Genomic DNA, 20,617 nt, shown 5'->3' on the forward strand with positions numbered 1-20,617 from the left:
CAAATAGCATTCTAGTTTGCTCTGTTTTTTTGTTAATTCTTTCCAATGTGTCAAGTAATTATCTTTTTGTTTTCTCATGATTTGGTTGGGTCTAATTGTGCTGTTGTCCTGGGGCTCTGTGGGGTGTGTTTGTGGACAGAGCCCCAGGACCAGCTTGCTTAGGGGACTCTTCTCCAGGTTCATCTCTCTGTAGGTGATGGCTTTGTTATGGAAGGTTTGGGAATCGCTTCCTTTTAGGTGGTTGTAGATTTTAACAGCACTTTTCTGGATTTTGATAATTAGTGGGTATTGGCCTAATTCTGCTCTGCATGCATTATTTGGTGTTCTACGTTGTACACGGAGGATATTTTTGCAGAATTCTGCGTGCAGAGTCTCAATTTGGTGTTTGTCCCATTTTGTGAAGTCTTGGTTGGTGAGCGGACCCCAGACCTCACAACCATAAAGGCCAATGGGCTCTATGACTGATTCAAGTATGTTTAGCCAGATCCTAATTGGTATGTTGAAATGTATGTTCCTTTTGATGGCATAGAATGCCCTTTTTGCCTTGTCTCTCAGATCGTTCACAGCTTTGTGGAAGTTACCTGTGGTGCTGATGTTTAGGCCAAGGTATGTATAGTTATTTTTGTACTCTAGGGCAACAGTGTCTAGATGGAATTTGTATTTGTGGTCCTGGCGACTGGACCTTTTTTGGAACACCCATTATTTTGGTCTTACTGAGATTTACTGTCAGGGCCCAGGTCTGACAGAATCTGTACAGAAGATCTAGGTGCTGCTGTTGGCCCTCCTTGGTTGGGGACAGAAGCACCAGATCATCAATAGACATTTGACTTCGGATTCTAGTTGGGGGAGGCCGGGTGCTGCAGACTTTTCTAGTGCCCGCGCCAATTCGTTGATATATATGTATATATTGATATATATGTTGAAGAGGGTGGGGCTTAAGCTGCATCCCTGTCTCACCCCACAACCCTGTGTGAAGAAATGTGTGTGTTTTTTGCCAATTTTAACCGCACACTTGTTGTTTGTGTACATGGATTTTATAATGTCGTATGTTTTACCCTCAACACCACTTTCCATCAATTTGTATAGCAGACCCTCATGCCAAATTGAGTCGAAGGCTTTTTTTGAAATCAACAAAGCATGAGAAGACTTTGCCTTTGTTTTGGTTTGTTTGGTTGTCAATTAGGGAGTGCAGGGTGAATAAATGGTCTGTTGTGTGGTCATTTGGTAAAAAGCCCATTTGACATTTGCTCAGTACATTGTTTTCATTGAGGAAATGTATGAGTCTGCTGTTAATAATAGAGGATTTTCCCAAGGTTACAGAGAGAAACAATGCACACAAGTTGTTGAGATTTATGCTGATATGTGAACCGACACCATGTTAATACAGTGCAATCGGAAAGTATTCAGACCTCTGGACTTTTTCCACATTTTGTTACAACCTTTTGTTCCTCGCCAACCACCACACAATACCCCATAATGACATCACAACACCCATAATGACATCACAATACCCCATAATGACATCACAATACCCCATAATGACATCACAACACCCCATAATGACAAAGGAAAAACAGGTAATAGATTTTTTTGGAAATGTATTTAAAATTAAAAAAAATGGAAACATCACATAAGTATTCAGACCCTTTACTCAGTACTTTGTTCAAGCTTCTTTGGCAGCGATTACAGTCTCCAGTCTTCTTGGGTATGACGCTACAAGCTTGGCAAACCTGTATTTGGAGAGTTTCTCCCATTCTTCTCTGCAGATCCTCTCAAGCTCTGTAGGGTTGCACAGCGATTTTCAGGTCTCTTCAGAGATGTTCGATCGGGTTTAAGTCCGGGCTCTGGCTGGGCCACTCAAGGACATTCAGAGACTTGTCCCGAAGCCACTCCTGTGTTGTCTTGGCTGTATGCTTAGTGTCGTTGTCCTGTTGGAAGGTGAACCTTTACTCCAGTCTGAGGTCCTGATTGCTCTGGAGCAGGTTATCATCAAGGATCTCTACTTCGCTCCGTTCATCTTTCCCTAAATCCTGACTAGTCTCCCAGTCCCTGCCGCTGAAATACATCCCCACAACATGATGCTGCCCCCACCATGCTTCACCGCAGGGATGGTGCCAGGTTTCCTCCAGACGTGACACTTGGCATTCAGGCCAAAGAGTTCAATCTTGGTTTCATCAGACCAGAAGGCCCAAATTTGGCCCAGCGTTGTCCGGGTTAGGGGAGGGTTTGGCCGGCAGGGATGTCCTTGTCCCATCGCGCTTTAGCGACTCCTGTGACGGACCGAGCGCATGCACGCTGACACTGTCGCCAGGTGTACGGTGTTTCCTCCAACACATTGGCTTCTGGGTTAAGCGGCCATTGTGTCAACAAGCAGCGCCAGCCGGAGGGGAAGGCTGCCGTCTTATAGACTCTTAACCAACCACGCCATTTTGTTTGTTTTTTCGTGTTGTTTGTAACTTGTTTTGTACATAATGTTGCTGCTACTGTCTCTAATGACCAAAAAAAAGAGCTTCTGGACATCAGAACTGCGATAACTCACCTCAGATTAGAAAAAATAAATATTATTCAATGACTCGGACGTGAGGGATATACTACAGACACCCGACCAGGCCCAGGTTTGGTGGAAATGAAACAGATTTCACTGAAAAAGATCAGGGTGCGACGAGTGGCTAATCTGCCTTTAACTTACGTCCTGCTAATGTCCAATCGCTGGAAAACACATGGGACGAACTGAAAGCACATTTACCAAACGGGAAAAAAAACGAATATCTTATGTTTCACTGAGTTGTGGCTGAACGACAACATTAAGAACATACAGCTGGCAGGTTATACACTATCAGCAGGACAGCAACCTCTGGTACGACACGGGGCGGGGGCCTATGCAAATATGTAACCAACAGCTGGTGATATCTAAGGAAGTCTCGAGGCTTTGCTTGCCTGAGGGAGAGTATCTCATGATAAGCTGTTGACCACACTAGCTAGAGTTTCTGTGTTTTTCGCTGCTGTCGTCTACATACCACCACAGACCGATGCAACAACAGCACTTAATGAGCTGTATTCCACCATAAGCAAACAGGAAAATACTCATCCAGAGGCGGCGCTTCTAGTGGCCGGGGACTTTAATGCAGGAAAACTTCAATCAGTTTTACCTAATTTCTATGTTAAATGTGCAACCAGAGTGAAAAACTCTAGACCACCTTTACTCCAAACACAGCGACATGTACAAAGCTCTCCCTCGTCCTCCATTTGGCAAATCTGACCATAATTCTATCCTCCTGATTCCTGCTTACAACCAAAAATTAAAGCAGGAAGCACCAGTGACTCGGTCTATAAACAGGTGGTCAGATGAAGCAGATGCTAAACTACAGGACTGTTTTGCAGCACAGACTGGAACATGTTCCGAGATTCTGACGATGGCATTGAGGAGTACACCCCATCAGACCGTACGTACATACCCCAACCAGAAGCCGTGGATTACAGGCAACATATGTACTGACCTAAATGGTTGAGCTGCCGCTTTCAAGGAGCGGGACTCTAACCCGGAAGCTTATATGAATCCTGCTAAGCCCTCCGACATCAAACAGGCATATACAGGACTAAACTCGATTCGTACTACACCGGCTCTGACGCTCGTCGGTTGTGGCATGGCTTGCCAACGATTACAGACTACAGAGGGAAGCACAGCCGAGAGCTACCCAGTGACGTGAGCCTACCAGACGAGCTAAATAACTTCTATGCTCGCTTCAAGGCAAGTAACACTGAAACATGCATGAGAGCATCAGCTGTTCCAGACGACTGTGTGATCACGCTCTCAGCTGCCGATGTGTGTAAGACCTTTAAAAAAGGCCGCAGGGCCGGACGGATTACCACGACGTGTACACTGAGCATGCGCTGACCAACTGGCAGGTGTCTTCACTGACATTTTCATCCTCTCCCTGTATGAGTCGGTAATTCCAACATGTTTCAAGCAGACCACCATAGTCCCTGTGCTCAAGAACACTAAGGTACCTGCCAAAATTACTCCCGACCCGTAGCACTCACATCTGTAGCCATGAAATGCTTTGAAAGGCTGGTCATGGCTCACATCAACATCATTATCCCAGCAATCCTAGACCCACTACAATTTGCATACCGCACCAACAGATCCACAGATGATGCAATCTCTATTGCACTCCACACTGCCCTTTCCCACCTGGACAAAAGGAACACCTATGTGAGAATGCTATTCATTGACTACAGCTCAGTGTTCAACACCATGGTGTCCTCAAAGCTCATCACTAAGGTAAGGATCCTGGAACTCACACCTCCCTCTGCAACTGGATCCTGGACTTTCTGATGGGCCACCCCCGCAGTTTGTAAGAGTAGGTAACACATCCGCTATGCTGATCTTCAACAGGGGGCCCCTCGGGTGCGTGCTCAGTCCCCTCCAGTACTCCCTGTTCACTAATGACTGCACGGCCAGGTACGACTCCAACACCATCATTAAGTTTGCCGATGCCACAACTGTGGTAGGCCTGATCACCGACAACGACAAGACAGCCTACAGGGAGGAGGTCAGAGTCCTGAACGTGTGGTGCCAGGACAACAACCTCTCCCTCAATGTGATCAAGACAAAGGAGATGATTGTGGACTACAGGAAAAGGAGGACCGAGCACGCCCCCATTCTCATCGACGGGGCTGTAGTGGAGCAGGTTGAGAGCTTCAAGTTCCTTGGCGTCCATATTACCAACAAACTAGAATGGTCCAAGCACAGCAAGACAGTCGAGAAGAGGGCACGACAAAGCCTATTACCCCTCAGGAGACTGAAAAGATTTGGCATGGGTCCTCAGATCCTCAAAAGGTTCTACAGCTGCAACATCGAGAGCATCCTGACTGGTTACATCACTGCCTGGTACGGCAACTGCTCAGCCTCTGGCCACAAGGCACTAGAGGGTAGACTATCCCCCCATACACTGCTTCTACTCTGTTATTATCGGGCCAGTACATCGCTAGGGCCAAGCCATCCAGGACCTTTACACCTGGCAGTGTCAGAGGAAGGCCCTAAAAATTGTCAAAGACCCCAGCCACCCCAGTCATAGACTGTAATCTCTGCTACCGCATGGCAAGCGGTACCGGAGCGCCAAGTCTAGGACCAAAAGGCTTCTCAACAGCTTTTACCCCCAAGCCATAAGACTCCTGAACAGGTAATCAAATGGCTACCCAGACTATGCATTGTGTCCCACCAAACCCTCTTTTATGCTGCTGCTACGCTCTGTTTATTATCTATGCATAGTCACTTTAACTAATCCTATATGTACATATTACCTCAATTAGCCCGACTAATCGGTGCCCCACACATTGACTCTGTACCGGTACCCCCTGTATATAGCGTCCACAATGACTCTGTACCGTAATACCCTGTATATAGCCTCCACATTGACTCTGTACCGGTACCCCCTGTATATAGCCTCCACATTGACTCTGTACCGGTACCCCCTGTATATAGCCTCCACATTGACTCTGTACCGGTACCCCCTGTATATAGCCTCCACATTGACTCTGTACCGGTACCCCCTGTATATAGCCTCCACATTGACTCTGTACCGGTACCCCCTGTATATAGCCTCCACATTGACTCTGTACCGGTACCCCCTGTATATAGCCTCCACATTGACTCTGTACCGGTACCCCCTGTACATAGCCTCCACATTGACTCTGTACCGGTACCCCCTGTATATAGCCTCCACATTGACTCTGTACCGGTACCCCCTGTATATAGCCTCCACATTGACTCTGTACCGGTACCCCCTGTATATAGCCTCCACATTGACTCTGTACCGGTACCCCCTGTATATAGCCTCCACATTGACTCTGTACCGGTACCCCCTGTATATAGCCTCCACATTGACTCTGTACCAGTACCCCCTGTATATAGCCTCCACATTGACTCTGTACCGGTACCCCCTGTACATAGCCTCGCTATTATTATTTTCACTGTCATTTTACTTTACATTTTTTCTCCCTTTACTTATCATAGACTGTAATCTCTGCTACCTATTTTTTACCTAATAATTGCACTGTTCGTTAGGGCTTGTAAGTAAGCATTTCACTAAGGTCCACACCTGTTGCCAGACTGTGACGTTATTCCTCCTAGAGTATAGCTGTAATAGCACAGCCTTTTGAGACGCTCCGTCATCCCTTTAGCCAATCAGAGATCACAACACAGAATATCACTTCAGGATGTACATGTTGAGATGTTCCGTCATCCCTTTAGCCAATCAGAGATCACAACACAGAATATCACTTCAGGATGTTGAGATGTTCCTCTTCCCGCCCAAGTCACAGATGAGGAAACACAGTAGAGAAAACAACAGGACAGTTGGCCCTTCCACAATTTCCAATAGAAATAGGATTCTTGTTATTGCTATGGTTATGCCACCATCATGGATAGGGACATCACATACCCAATGGTTCCCATCCCTGGCATGGGGGGGCTGGGCGGTTTCTGGGTTGGGGGGTTGGTTCGAGGGAGACCTCCACCCATCTTCATATTCTGGCTGTTGACCTGTGAGGAGAGTCATATAGGAATCATTCAGCGCCCACACAGGAGTCAGTTATGACATCAGAAACCTTGCTACCACAGACACATCGCTATCAGAATATCCTTACCTTGAACCATAGCAACAGACATCCTTACCTTGAACCTTAGCAACAGACACATCCTTACCTTGAACCTTAACAACAGACACATACATTGCTGTCAGAACATCCTTACCTTGAACCTTAACAACAGACACATACATTGCTGTCAGAACATCCTTACCTTGAACCTTAGCAACAGACACATCCTTACCTTGAACCTTAGCAACAGACACATCCTTACCTTGAACCTTAGCAACAGACACATCCTTACCTTGAACCTTAGCAACCACTTAAAGCAGGAAACAAGAGAAGAGTGAGAAAAGGGAGAGCAGTGGGGAGGTTAGCGAGGAGAAGGAAGCCATTATAGAGAAATAACAATATCTAGTTATGAGAGTATGCAACATTAGCAGTTAGATAAGCAGTGAAAATGATGACTTATTGTCCATCTCTAAGAAGAGCTCTAAGCATGCAACTATTGAGAAATATACCACGGCATCGTATTCACACCCGAAGCATTACATGAGTAATAATCAATTATATTGTGTTCTTTCAACCTACCTTGACTCCATGGCCGATGTCATCCAGCACATTGTACTCTATAGGTTTACGGATGTAGCGTACTGGCCTCTCCGGATTGGCTGGAGCAACGATTTTGTGGGTGCGAGATGTGTTCTTATTGGTAGTCAGGATTCCAATCTCTCTCCTTGCCACCTTTTCCTTGTGGATGTCCACCGTCTGTATGGAGAGAGACAGACAGAGAGCGGTGGAGAGAGTGAAAGGTGAATGAGTTAAAAAATGGTCCTCAACATCCTGTGTCATAACCGGGCCCACCGAGCAGTGTCATAACCGGGCCCACCGAGCAGTGTCATAACCGGGCCCACCGAGCAGTGTCATAACCGGGCCCACCGAGCAGTGTCATAACCGGGCCCACCGAGCAGTGTCATAACCGGGCCCACCGAGCAGTGTCATAACCGGGCCCACCGAGCAGTGTAATATCCGGGCCCACCGAGCAGTGTAATAACCGGGCCCACCGAGCAGTGTCATAACCGGGCCCACCGAGCAGTGTCATAACCGGGCCCACCGAGCAGTGTCATAACCGGGCCCACCGAGCAGTGTCATAACCGGGCCCACCGAGCAGTGTCATAACCGGGCCCACCGAGCAGTGTCATAACCGGGCCCACCGAGCAGTGTCATAACCGGGCCCACCGAGCAGTGTCATAACCGGGCCCACCGAGCAGTGTAATAACCGGGCCCACCGAGCAGTGTAATAACCGGGCCCACCGAGCAGTGTAATAACCGGGCCCACCGAGCAGTGTATCCCAGGCATCCCAGGCTAGAGAGATGGTAATGATGTCAGTGTGGTTTAACCAGGCTAGAGAGATGGTAATGATGTCAGTGTGGTTTAACCAGGCTAGGGAGATGGAAATGATGTCAGTGTGGTTTAACCAGGCTAGGGAGATGGTAATGATGTCAGTATGGTTTAACCAGGCTAGAGAGATGGTAATGATGTCAGTATGGTTTAACCAGGCTAGGAAGATGGTAATGATGTCACAGGGTGGTTTAACCAGGCTAGGGAGGTGGTAATGATGTCAGTGTGGTTTAACCAGGCTAGGGAGACGGTAATGATGTCACAGTGGTCCAGCTGCCCTGTGAGAGTGGGATATCCCCGGGCTACTGTAGAGTAGCTAGTCACTTTATAACCCTGGTCCAGCTGCCCTGTGAGAGTGGGATATCCCCGGGCTACTGTAGAGTAGCTAGTCACTTTATAACCCTGGTCCAGCTGCCCTGTGAGAGTGGGATATCCCCGGGCTACTGTAGAGTAGCTAGTCACTTTATAACCCTGGTCCAGCTGCCCTGTGAGAGTGGGATATCCCCGGGCTACTGTAGAGTAGCTAGTCACTTTATGACCCTGGTCCAGCTGCCCTGTGAGAGTGGGATATCCCCGGGCTACTGTAGAGTATCTAGTCACTTTATGACCCTGGCCCAGCTGCCCTGTGAGAGTGGGATATCTCCAGGCTACTGTAGAGTAGCTAGTCACTTTATAACCCTGGTCCAGCTGCCCTGTGAGAGTGGGATATCTCCAGGCTACTGTAGAGCCTGTGTAGAGCCTGTGACGATAATGATGTCACAGTGGTCCAGCTGCCCTGTGAGTGGGATATCCCCAGGCTACTGTAGAGTAGCTAGTCACTTTATAACCCTGGTCCAGCTGCCCTGTGAGTGGGATATCTCCAGGCTACTGTAGAGCCTGTGTCACAGCTCAGAGGAGGAGCAGTAGCCTGTGTGCTCAGATGTGTGGCCATGGGGTGTCGTTCTCAGAGTGAGGGAGAAAGGGGAGGCGGCTTGACAACAGGAGAATAGATCAAAGTTCATCTGAAACACTGCCTGACTTGTCTCTTTCATCCGTCCCTGACTAGAACACATAACAGAGGAATGGAAAGATCAGGACAACTACCTATGACGTCAGAGTTGCGGATGTGTTCGACATGCAAGAGTGTCAAAATCGCTTTGTTGCTCCAACTGTTTTAGTCAAATAAATGTTATCCTCATCACTGTGTTTCTGCTTGCTTGTTTCGGGTCTAAGCCATATTACTGTAAAACACACAAAGACCACTGATAGTGTAGAAAACAGATTTATAAATCCATTTGACTGATTCATTAGATGATTGAAGATCTTACCTGAGAGATATGGTTGATGGAAGACTCCATGCGTTGGAGCTGCGACGCCTGGATATCAAGCATTTGGAGGACATTATTAGCCAAGGTGTTGATCAGATAGGCTACACTGGCCAGGGACTGGGACGTATAGTCCTTAGTCTCCTCCAGGGCTCGGTGCTTATCTGGGGACTAGACAGACAGAGAGCGAGAGAGAGACAGAGAGGTTACGTAATTGTCCACAAGGTCCAATGAATATTTGATGAGCGAAGGCGCAGGGGGACCTAGAGAAAGAAGGAAGGAGCGGGGGGACCTAGAGAAAGAAGGAAGGGGCAGGGGGAGCGAGAGAAAGAAGGAAGGAGCGGGGGTGGCCTAGAGAAAGAAGGAAGGAGCGGGGGAGCGAGAGAAAGAAGGAAGGAGCGGGGGGAACCTAGAGAAAGAAGGAAGTAGCGGGGGGGACCTGGAGAAAGGAGGAAGGAGCGGGGGGGACCTAGAAAAAGAAGGAAGGAGCGGGGGGACCTAGAGAAAGGAGGAAGGAGCGGGGGGACCTAGAGAAAGGAGGAAGGTGCGGGGGGACCTAGAGAAAGGAGGAAGGAGCCGGGGGGGACCTAGAGAAAGGAGGAAGGAGCCGGGGGACCTAGAGAAAGGAGGAAGAAGCGGGGGACCTAGAGAAAGAAGGAAGGAGCAGGGGGACCTAGAGAAAGAAGAAAGGAGCGGGGGGGACCTAGAGAAAGAAGGAAGGAGCGGGGGGGACCTAGAGAAAGAAGGAAGGAGCGGGGGGACCTAGAGAAAGAAGGAAGGAGCGGGGGGGACCTAGAGAAAGAAGGAAGGAGCGGGGGACCTAGAGAAAGAAGGAAGGGGCAGGAGGGGACCTAGAGAAAGAAGGAAGGGGCAGGGGGACCTAGAGAAAGAAGGAAGGAGCGGGGGGGACCTAGAGAAAGAAGGAAGGAGCGGGGGACCTAGAGAAAGGAGCGGGGGAGGACCTAGAGAAAGGAGGAAGGAGCGGGGGACCTAGAGAAAGGAGGAAGGAGCGGGGGACCTAGAGAAAGGAGGAAGGGGCAGGGGGAGCGAGTGAAAGAAGGAAGGGGCGGGGGTGACCTAGAGAAAGAAGGAAGGAGCGGGGGGACCTAGAGAAAGAAGGAAGGAGCGGGGGGGACCTAGAGAAAGAAGGAAGGAGCGGGGGGGACCTAGAGAAAGAAGGAAGGAGCGGGGGACCTAGAGAAAGAAGGAAGGAGCGGGGGGACCTAGAGAAAGAAGGAAGGGGCGGGGGGGACCTAGAGGAAGGAGCGGGGGGTACCTAGAGAAAGGAGGAAGGAGCGGGGGGAGCGAGAGAAAGAAGGAAGGAGCGGGGGGGACCTAGCGAAAGAAGGAAGGAGCGGGGGGACCTAGAGAAAGAAGGAAGGAGCGGGGGGGACCTAGAGAAAGAAGGAAGTAGCGGGGGGGACCTAGAGAAAGAAGGAAGTAGCGGGGGACCTAGAGAAAGAAGGAAGTAGCGGGGGACCTAGAGAAAGAAAGAAGGAGCGGGGGGGACCTAGAGAAAGAAGGAAGGAGCGGGGGACCTAGAGAAAGAAGGAAGGAGCGGGGGGACCTAGAGAAAGGAGCGGGGGGGACCTAGAGAAAGGAGGAAGGAGCGGGGGGGACCTAGAGAAAGAAGGAAGGAGCGGGGGACCTAGAGAAAGAAGGAAGGGGCGGGGGGGTACCTAGAGAAAGAAGGAAGGGGCGGGGGAGCGAGAGAAAGAAGGAAGGAGCGGGGGGGACCTAGCGAAAGAAGGAAGGAGCGGGGGACCTAGAGAAAGAAGGAAGGAGCGGGGGGGACCTAGAGAAAGAAGGAAGGAGCGGGGGGGACCTAGAGAAAGGAGCGGGGGGGACCTAGAGAAAGGAGGAAGGAGCGGGGGGACCTAGAGAAAGAAGGAAGGAGCGGGGGGACCTAGAGAAAGGAGGAAGGAGCGGGGGACCTAGAGAAAGGAGGAAGGGGCGGGGGGAGCGAGTGAAAGAAGGAAGGGGCGGGGGGGACCTAGAGAAAGAAGGAAGGAGCGGGGGACCTAGAGAAAGAAGGAAGGAGCGGGGGACCTAGAGAAAGAAGGAAGGAGCGGGGGGGAGCGAGAGAAAGAAGGAAGGAGCGGGGGAGCGAGAGAAAGAAAGAAGGAAGGAGCGGGGGGGACCTAGAGAAAGAAGGAAGGAGCGGGGGGAGCGAGAGAAAGAAGGAAGGAGCGGGGGGAGCGAGAGAAAGAAGGAAGGAGCGGGGGGGACCTAGAGAAAGAAGGAAGGAGCGGGGGGGAGCGAAGAAAGAAGGAAGGAGCGGGGGGGAGCGAGAGAAAGAAGGAAGGAGCGGGGGACCTAGAGAAAGAAGGAAGGAGCGGGGGGGACCTAGAGAAAGAAGGAAGGAGCGGGGGGACCTAGGAGCGGGGGGGACCTAGAGAAAGAAGGAAGGAGCGCGGGGAGAGAGAGTAAGAAGGAAGGAGCGGGAAGGAGCAGGGGGAAGAGGGCGTATCAGATGCTCAACATGCTCTGCTCACACCTACTGTAATGGTCAGGCCCTAAACCACACAAAAACAACACTAGACTCTATGGAACACAAAGCTTTTACTTTCTCATCCTGGAATATACAAGGTCAGAGGTCATCTGCCTTTGGCCTAAAGAGCAGGAAACCAGACTTCAAAGAAATTGGAAATATAGACATTGTCATCCTATAAGACACATGGTATAGAGTAGATGGACCCACTGGTTGCCCTCTAGGTTACAGAGAGCTGGTAGTCCCATCCACCAAACTACCAGGTGGGTGTTATAGAGGAGATGGACCCACTGGTTGCCCTATAGGTTTCAGAGAGCTGGTAGTCCCATCCACCAAACTACCAGGTGGGTGGTATAGAGTAGACAGACCCACTGGTTACCCTCTAGGTTACAGAGAGCTGGTAGTCCCATCCACCAAACTACCAGGTGTGGGACAGGGAAGAGACTCAGGGGGTTTGCTAATTTGGTATAGATCAGACCTAACTCACTCTGTTAAATTAGTCAAAACAGGAACATTTTACATCTGACTAGAAATTAATAAGGAAATTGTCTCAGAGAAAAATGTCTTCCTGTGTGCTACCTATATCCCCCCACTAGAATCCCCATACTTTAATGAAGACAGCTTCTCCATCCTGGAGGGGGAAATCAATCATTTCCAGGCCCAGGGACATGTACTAGTCTGTGGCGACCTAAATGCCAGAACCGGACAAGAACCTGACACCCTCAGCACACAGGGGGACAAACACCTGCCTGGAGGTGACAGCATTCCCTCCCACATATGCCCCCCTAGGCATAACTACGACAACATAACCAACAAAAATGGGTCACAACTCCTGCAGCTTTGTCGCACGCTGGGTATGTACATAGTCAATGGTAGGCTTCGAGGGGACTCCTATGGTAGGTACACCTATAGCTCATCTCTTGGCAGTAGTACTGTAGACTACTTTATCACTGACCTCAACCCAGAGTCTCTCAGAGCGTTCACAGTCGGCCCACTGACACCCCTATCAGACCACAGCAAAATCACAGTCTACTTAAACAGAGCCATACTCAATCATGAGGCATCAAAGCCAAAGGAACTGAGTAATATTAAGAAATGGCAACAACAAATTCAATCCCTTTTAGACAACTTCCTGGACAAAACGTTCCACTGTAATAGCGAAGTTGTAAACTTGGCAGTAGAAAATCTAAACAGTATATTTGACCTCTCAGCTTCCCTATCAAATCTAAAAATGTCAAGCAGACAATCTAAGAAAATTAACAACAATGACAAATGGTTTGATGAAGAATGTAAAACCCTAAGAAATAAATTGAGAAAACTGTCCAACCAAAAACCGAGAGACGTACAGTCAATAACACATTAGAAAACATTGTACATTGTGTAAGGCAATAAATAGGCCAGAGAGGAGAAATAATTACAATTTAGCATTAACACTGGAGTGATAGATGTGCAGATGATGGTGTGCAAGTAGAGATACTGGAAAAGAGCAAAAAAATAAATAACAATATGGGGATGATGTAGTTGGGTGGGCTATTTACAGATTGGCTGAGTACAGGTACAGTGATTGGTAAGCTACTTAAAGTTAGTGAGGGAGATATGAGTCTCCAGCTTCAGTGATTTTTGCAGTTCGTTCCAGTCATTGGCAGCAGAGAACTGGAAGGAAAGGCGGCCAAAGTATGAGTTGTCTTTGGGGATGACCAGTGAAATATACCTGCTGGAGCACGTGCTACGGGTGGGTGTTGCTATGGTGACAAGTGCGCTGAGATAAGGTGGGGCTTTACCTAGCAGAGACTTGTAGATGACTTGGAGCCAGTGGGTTTGGCGACGAATATGTAGCGAGGGCCAGCCAACGAGAGCATACAGGTCGCAGTGGTGGGTAGTATATGGGGCTTTGGTGACAAAACGGATGGCATTGTGATAGACTGCATCCAATTTGTTGAGTAGAGTGTTGGAGGCTATTTTGTAAATGACATCGCCGAAGTCGAGGATCGGTAGGATGGTCAGTTTTTCGAGGGTATGTTTGGCAGCATGAGTGAAGGAGGCTTTGTTGCGAAATAGGAAGCCGATTATAGATTTAATTTGGGATTGGAGATGTTTGATGTGAGTCTGGAAGGAGAGTTTACAGTCTAACCAGACACCTAGGTGTTTGTATTTGTCCACATATTCTAAGTCAGAACTGTCCAGAGTAGTGATGCTAGACGGGCGGGCAGGGGTGGGCAGCAATTGGTTGAATACCATGCATTTCGCTTTACTTGCATTTAAGAGCAGTTGGAGGCCACGGAAGGAGTGTTGTATGGCATTGAAGCTCGTCTGGAGGTTAGTTAACACAGTGTCCAAAGAAGGGCCAGAAGTATACAGAATGGTGTCGTCTGCGTAGAGGTGGATCAGAGACTCACCAGCAGCAAGAGCAACATCATTGATGTATACAGAGAAGAGAGTTGGCCCATCATTGCACAGCATTTCAACACTGTATTATCACACACACACACACACACACACACACACACACCATTTAAAATGTCTATTCCTTTGGAACTCGTGAGTGTAAACAAACAACAAATTATCTATTTAACTTGTTTTGGATAAACATGTATGTTTGGCATGCCAATAAAGCCCATTGAATTGAGAGAGAGAGAGAACAGTGTCAGTCAGTGAAAAGAGGTAAATGGAGACAGTTTCCTGGTTCTCTTCTCCGTCTCTAACACTCCACAGCTGTGATCTTATCAAACCTCTCATTAATCAACTCCATATTAGATCCATTGTGACAATTGTACCAAGCAGCAAAAGCTTTAGAATAAACCCTCCATTCTTTAGCACGTGATAATTAAAATCTTAACTTCCTATTAAGAAACACGTTCAGCTTCTGTTCATTATTTTTGTTATCTTCTCTTTAATAAGGGAAACCCATTGATGACATTTCCAAATGGTGTCCTGAGAACAGTTCAAGCCATGTGAGCAATAATTTCACTTACACCACTTTAAATAAATGACTTTAGAAACAAACCTACCATCAAAACAAGTGCACTTTTCATCGCTTTGTTTATCAGAGCCCTAAATTCACCTTTTGGGACCAAAGAATCCAGTTTTAGAGTGACCTGTTGGTCACACGGTCATTACCGTCACAGCCCTACGTCAACCCTGATCTCAGTACAGGCCTTAACCCTGATCTCCTCCTCTCAGCCTGATCTCAGTACAGGCTTTAACCCTGAGCTGTTCTCCTCCTCCCAGCCTGATCTCAGTACAGGCTTTAACCCTGATCTGTTCTCCTCTCAGCCTGATCTCAGTACAGGCTTTAACCCTGAGCTGTTCTCCTCCTCCCAGCCTGATCTCAGTACAGGCTTTAACCCTGAGCTGTTCTCCTCCTCTCAGCCTGATCTCAGTACAGGCTTTAACCCTGATCTCCTCCTCTCAGCCTGATCTCAGTACAGGCTTTAACCCTGATCTCCTCCTCTCAGCCTGATCTCAGTACAGGCTTTAACCCTGAGCTTTTCTCCTCCTCCCAGCCTGATCTCAGTACAGGCTTTAACCCTGAGCTGTTCTCCTCCTCCCAGCCTGATCTCAGTACAGGCTTTAACCCTGATCTCCTCCTCTCAGCCTGATCTCAGTACAGGCTTTAACCCTGATCTCCTCCTCTCAGCCTGATCTCAGTACAGGTTTTAATCCTGAGCTTTTCTCCTCCTCCCAGCCTGATCTCAGTACTGGCTTTAATCCTGAGCTGTTCTCCTCCTCTCAGACTGATCTCAGTACAGGCTTTAATCCTGAGCGATGTGCTGTCGGAGCAAGGCTCTCTCTCTCTCTCTCTCTCTCTCTCCTCTCCAGCTCTCCCTCTTTCACCATCTACCCTACCCCCCCTCATTAAGTCAACACACAGACCAATGAATCAGCATGGTTGAGTAATGAGCTGGACAATGTGCTGGGTAAGTATAACAACCTCAACCCTTTACACCTGATAAGGTATCAACACTGAAGACACCAGGGCAAATGTTATTTACAGATCAATCAATATACAGTATTATGCTACTCATAAGTATTTTTTTTTACCAAGAATACTTGTCTGGAGGGAGAGGGGGAGCAGCACATTCATACCCCAAGTCATACGACTACTAAATAGTTCAATATAAATCAACAAAAGTATTCAAACGCAACATGTAAAAAGTGTTGATCCCGTTTTTTCATGAAATAAAATAAATAAGTCCCAGAAATGTTCAATTCCCATAAAAATATTGTGCTAAAAAATGTGCTTCCTGTTAGTCATTTCTCCTTTGCCAAGATAATCTATCCACCTGACAGGTGTGGTATATCAAAAAGCTGATTAAACAGCATCATCATTACACAGGTGCACCTTGTGCTGGGGACATTAAAAAGGCCAGTAAAATGTGCAGTTGTGTCACAACACAATGCCACAGATGTCTCAGGTTTTGAGGGGGCATACGACTGGCAATGCCCGACTGCAGGAATGTCCACCAGAACTGTTACCAGATAATTTAATGTTTATTTCTCTACCATAAGCCGCCTCCAACATAATTTTACAGAATTTGGCAGTAAGTCCAACCGGCCTCAAAAGACCAAGTGTAACCACGCCAACCCAGGATGTCCACATCCGGCTTCTTCACCTGCAGGATCGTCTGAGACCAGCCACCCAGACAGCTGATCAAACGGAGTATTTCTGTCTGCAATAAAGCCCTTTTGTGGGGAAAAAGGGGCTTTACTGAGGACTTGGTTTACAAGACAAAACATGTCTCAGAGCCTACTTAAAATACAAGGAGGAAGTGACTAAGGGTAGACAGGAGGAAGTGATTCAGGGTAGACAGGAGGAAGTGATTCAGGGTAGACAGGAGGAAGTGATTAAGGTTAGCGACACCTTTAGTGTGCTGTATATTTCTGTCATTTAGATCCCCACGGGTGTTTCAGATACACAAACACAGCATCCCAAATGGCACTCTATTCCCTATATCGTACACTACTATATACCTGAGCCCTATTCACTATATACTACACTACTATAGACCAGAGCCCTATTCACTATATACTACACTACTATAGACCAGAGCCCTATTCCCTATATAGTGCACTACTTTAGACCAGAGCCCTATTCCCTATATAGTGCACTACTATAGACCAGAGCCCTATTCCCTATATAGTGCACTACTATAGACCAGAGCCCTATTCCCTATATAGTGCACTACTATAGACCAGAGCCCTATTCCCTATATAGTGCACTACTGTAGACAAGAGCCCAAAATAGTGCACTACTATAGACCAGAGCCCTATATAGTGCACTACTTTAGACCAGAACCCTATTCCCTATATAGTGCACTACTATAGACCAGAGCCCTATTCCCTATATAGTGCACTACTATAGACCAGAGCCCTATTCCCTATATAGTGCACTACTGTAGACCAGAGCCCTATATAGTGCACTACTGTAGATCAGAGCCCTATTCCCTATATAGTGCACTACTTTAGACCAGAGCCCTATTCCCTATATAGTGCACTACTTTAGACCAGAGCCCTATTCCCTATATAGTGCACTACTTTAGACCAGAACCCTATTCCCTATATAGTGCACTACTATAGACCAGAGCCCTATTCCCTATATAGTGCACTACTATAGACCAGAGCCCTATTCCCTATATAGTGCACTACTATAGACCAGAGCCCTATTCCCTATATAGTGCACTACTGTAGACAAGAGCCCAAAATAGTGCACTACTATAGACCAGAGCCCTATATAGTGCACTACTTTAGACCAGAACCCTATTCCCTATATAGTGCACTACTATAGACCAGAGCCCTATTCCCTATATAGTGCACTACTATAGACCAGAGCCCTATTCCCTATATAGTGCACTACTGTAGACCAGAGCCCTATATAGTGCACTACTGTAGATCAGAGCCCTATTCCCTATATAGTGCACTACTTTAGACCAGAGCCCTATTCCCTATATAGTGCACTACTTTAGACCAGAGCCCTATTCCCTATATAGTGCACTACTTTAGACCAGAACCCTATTCCCTATATAGTGCACTACTATAGACCAGAGCCCTATTCCCTAAATAGTGCACTACTATAGACCAGAGCCATATTCCCTATATAGTGCACTACTATAGACCAGAGCCCTATTCCCTATATAGTGCACTACTATAGACCAGAGCCCTATTCCCTAAATAGTGCACTACTATAGACCAGAGCCCTATATAGTGCACAACTTTAGACCAGAGCCCTATTCCCTATATAGTGCACTACTATAGACCAGAACCCTATTCCCTATATAGTGCACTACTTTAGACCAGAGCCCTATTCCCTATATAGTGCACTACTATAGACCAGAGCCCTATTCCCTATATAGTGCACTACTATAGACCAGAGCCCTATTCCCTATATAGTGCACTACTATAGACCAGAGCCCTATTCCCTATATAGTGCACTACTATAGATCAGGGCCCTATGCCCTCTATTCCCTATATAGTGCACTACTATAGACCAGAGCCCTATTCCCTATATAGTGCACTACTATAGATCAGGGCCCTATGCACCCTATTCCCTATATCGTACACTACTTTAGACCAGAGCCATATTCCCTATATAGTGCACTACTATAGACCAGAGCCATATTCCCTATATAGTGCACTACTATAGACCAGAGCCATATTCCCTATATAGTGCACTACTATACACCAGAGCCCTATACCCTATGTAGTGCACTACTTTAGACCAGAGCCCTATACCCTATGTAGTGCACTACTTTAGAATTTAGGGTGCCATTTGGGACGTACTGCGCCTAACTATCAAGTGTTCTGTTGCACTGTGGTTTCCCTGGTTACCAACCACACAAACACTGAGTACCACACCTACACAGCTCCTCTCCAATCTCAACCCCACACCCCCGTCCCCCTTTCCCAGCATCCCAACAACAAGTCAGCCCGGTTTCAATTACCTGTGGGAGTCTCCAGTGGGAGGTAACCTAAAACAGATGTAGAGGTTGAGAGGAGCCCGTTCTAACCGAGCTGGAGAGGAAACCCCCAAACCAGACGCCATGGCAATGGAGAGTAGGCGTAAAGAAGAAATGTGGAGACCCCCCCCTTTGCCCCCCAAGCTGGAGGGGAAGCAAAGCCTTCCCACCTCCCTCCCTGACCAGACCAGATGCCAGGGCTATGGAGAGAGGGGGTTTACTGGAAATGTGGAGCATTTAGGCCTATGTGGGCGAGAAATTGGGGAAAGTTTCAAGACACTTAGTCAGGATCAGAGGTTCTCCTATCTAAGACTGGTGCAGTAATCAACAGTCAGTTCTGCAGATAAGAGTGAGGAATGCATTGATAAGACCAGGAATACAGGACCCCACCAGACTACTCTGGTGATATGACCAGGAATACAGGACCCCACCAGACTACTCTGGTGACAGTGATATGGACAGGATAAGACCAGGAAGACAGGACCCCACCAGACTACTCTGGTGACAGTGATATGGACAGGATAAGACCAGGAATACAGGACCCCACCAGACTACTCTGGTGACAGTGATATGGACAGGATAAGACCAGGAAGACAGGACCCCACCAGACTACTCTGGTGACAGTGATATATGGACAGGATAAGACCAGGAAGACAGGACCCCACCAGACTACTCTGGTGACAGTGATATGGACAGGATAAGACCAGGAATACAGGACCCCACCAGACTACTCTGGTGACAGTGATATGGACAGGATAAGACCAGGAAGACAGGACCCCACCAGACTACTCTGGTGACAGTGATATATGGACAGGATAAGACCAGGAAGACAGGAAACAACAACTTCCTGGAAGTGTGTCTTTATGGACCAACAGGGCTGCCTGCCTCTCTCCTCTGCTCCCACTTCCTGTCCTCTAGAGCCCCATGATAGAACCTAGTCCTGTCTCAGTCCTCTTCTGCCCTTCAGAGCCCCCCTGGAATTTTCCCTGCCTCCCCTCGCCTTAGACCGCTGTGATACAGCCTGGAATGGAACCGTGGTCTTAGAACCAGGGTCTTAGACCGCTGGGATACAGCCTGGAATGGAACCGTGGCCTTAGACCGCTGGGATACAGCCTGGAATGGAACCGGGGCCTTAAAACCGGGGCCTTAGACCGCTGGGATACAGCCTGGAATGGAACCGGGGCCTTAGAACCGGGGTCTTAGACCGCTGGGATACAGCCTGGAATGGAACCGGGGCCTTAGAACCGGGGCCTTAGACCGCTGGGATACAGCCTGGAATGGAACCGGAACCTTAGACCGCTGGGATACCGCCTGGAATGGAACCGGGGCCTTAGACCGCTGGGATACAGCCTGGAATGGAACCGGGGCCTTAGAACCAGGGCCTTAGAACGCTGGGCCACTCGGTGTCCCGACAGATACCTGCCGCACCTAACCACTAGGCTACCTGCCGCACCTACACTCTAACCACTAGGCTACCTGCCGCCTCTACACTCTAACCACTAGGCTACCTGCCGCCTCTACACTCTAACCACTAGGCTACCTGCCGCCTCTACACTCTAACCACTAGGCTACCTGCCGCCTCTACACTCTAACCACTAGGCTACCTGCCGCCTCTACACTCTAACCACTAGGCTACCTGCCGCCTCTACACTCTAACCACTAGGCTACCTGCCGCCTCTACACTCTAACCACTAGGCTACCTGCCGCCTCTACACTCTAACCACTAGGCTACCTGCCGCCTCTACACTCTAACCACTAGGCTACCTGCCGCCTCTACACTCTAACCACTAGGCTACCTGCCGCCTCTACACTCTAACCACTAGGCTACCTGCCGCCTCTACACTCTAACCACTAGGCTACCTGCCGCCTCTACACTCTA

At 48.4% G+C, this 20,617-nt stretch overlaps 1 protein-coding gene across 3 annotated transcripts in view; it reads right to left on the bottom strand.

Moving 5' to 3' along the window:
• LOC121846223 (abl interactor 2-like) overlaps window positions 1-20,617 on the bottom strand; it is a 55,211-nt gene that overhangs the window by 24,642 nt on the left and 9,952 nt on the right. For all 3 annotated transcript variants that reach the window (XM_042320058.1, XM_042320059.1, XM_042320057.1), the window contains exons 2-4: window positions 9,298-9,465; window positions 7,180-7,356; window positions 6,444-6,544 (exon numbers count right to left, since the gene is read on the bottom strand). In XM_042320058.1, coding sequence (XP_042175992.1) covers window positions 6,444-6,544; window positions 7,180-7,356; window positions 9,298-9,465 — 446 coding nt within the window. The remainder of the gene's footprint in view (window positions 1-6,443; window positions 6,545-7,179; window positions 7,357-9,297; window positions 9,466-20,617) is intronic.

The sequence above is a fragment of the Oncorhynchus tshawytscha genome, linkage group LG03 (assembly GCF_018296145.1).
Source record: "Oncorhynchus tshawytscha isolate Ot180627B linkage group LG03, Otsh_v2.0, whole genome shotgun sequence".
Lineage (NCBI taxonomy): Eukaryota > Metazoa > Chordata > Actinopteri > Salmoniformes > Salmonidae > Oncorhynchus > Oncorhynchus tshawytscha.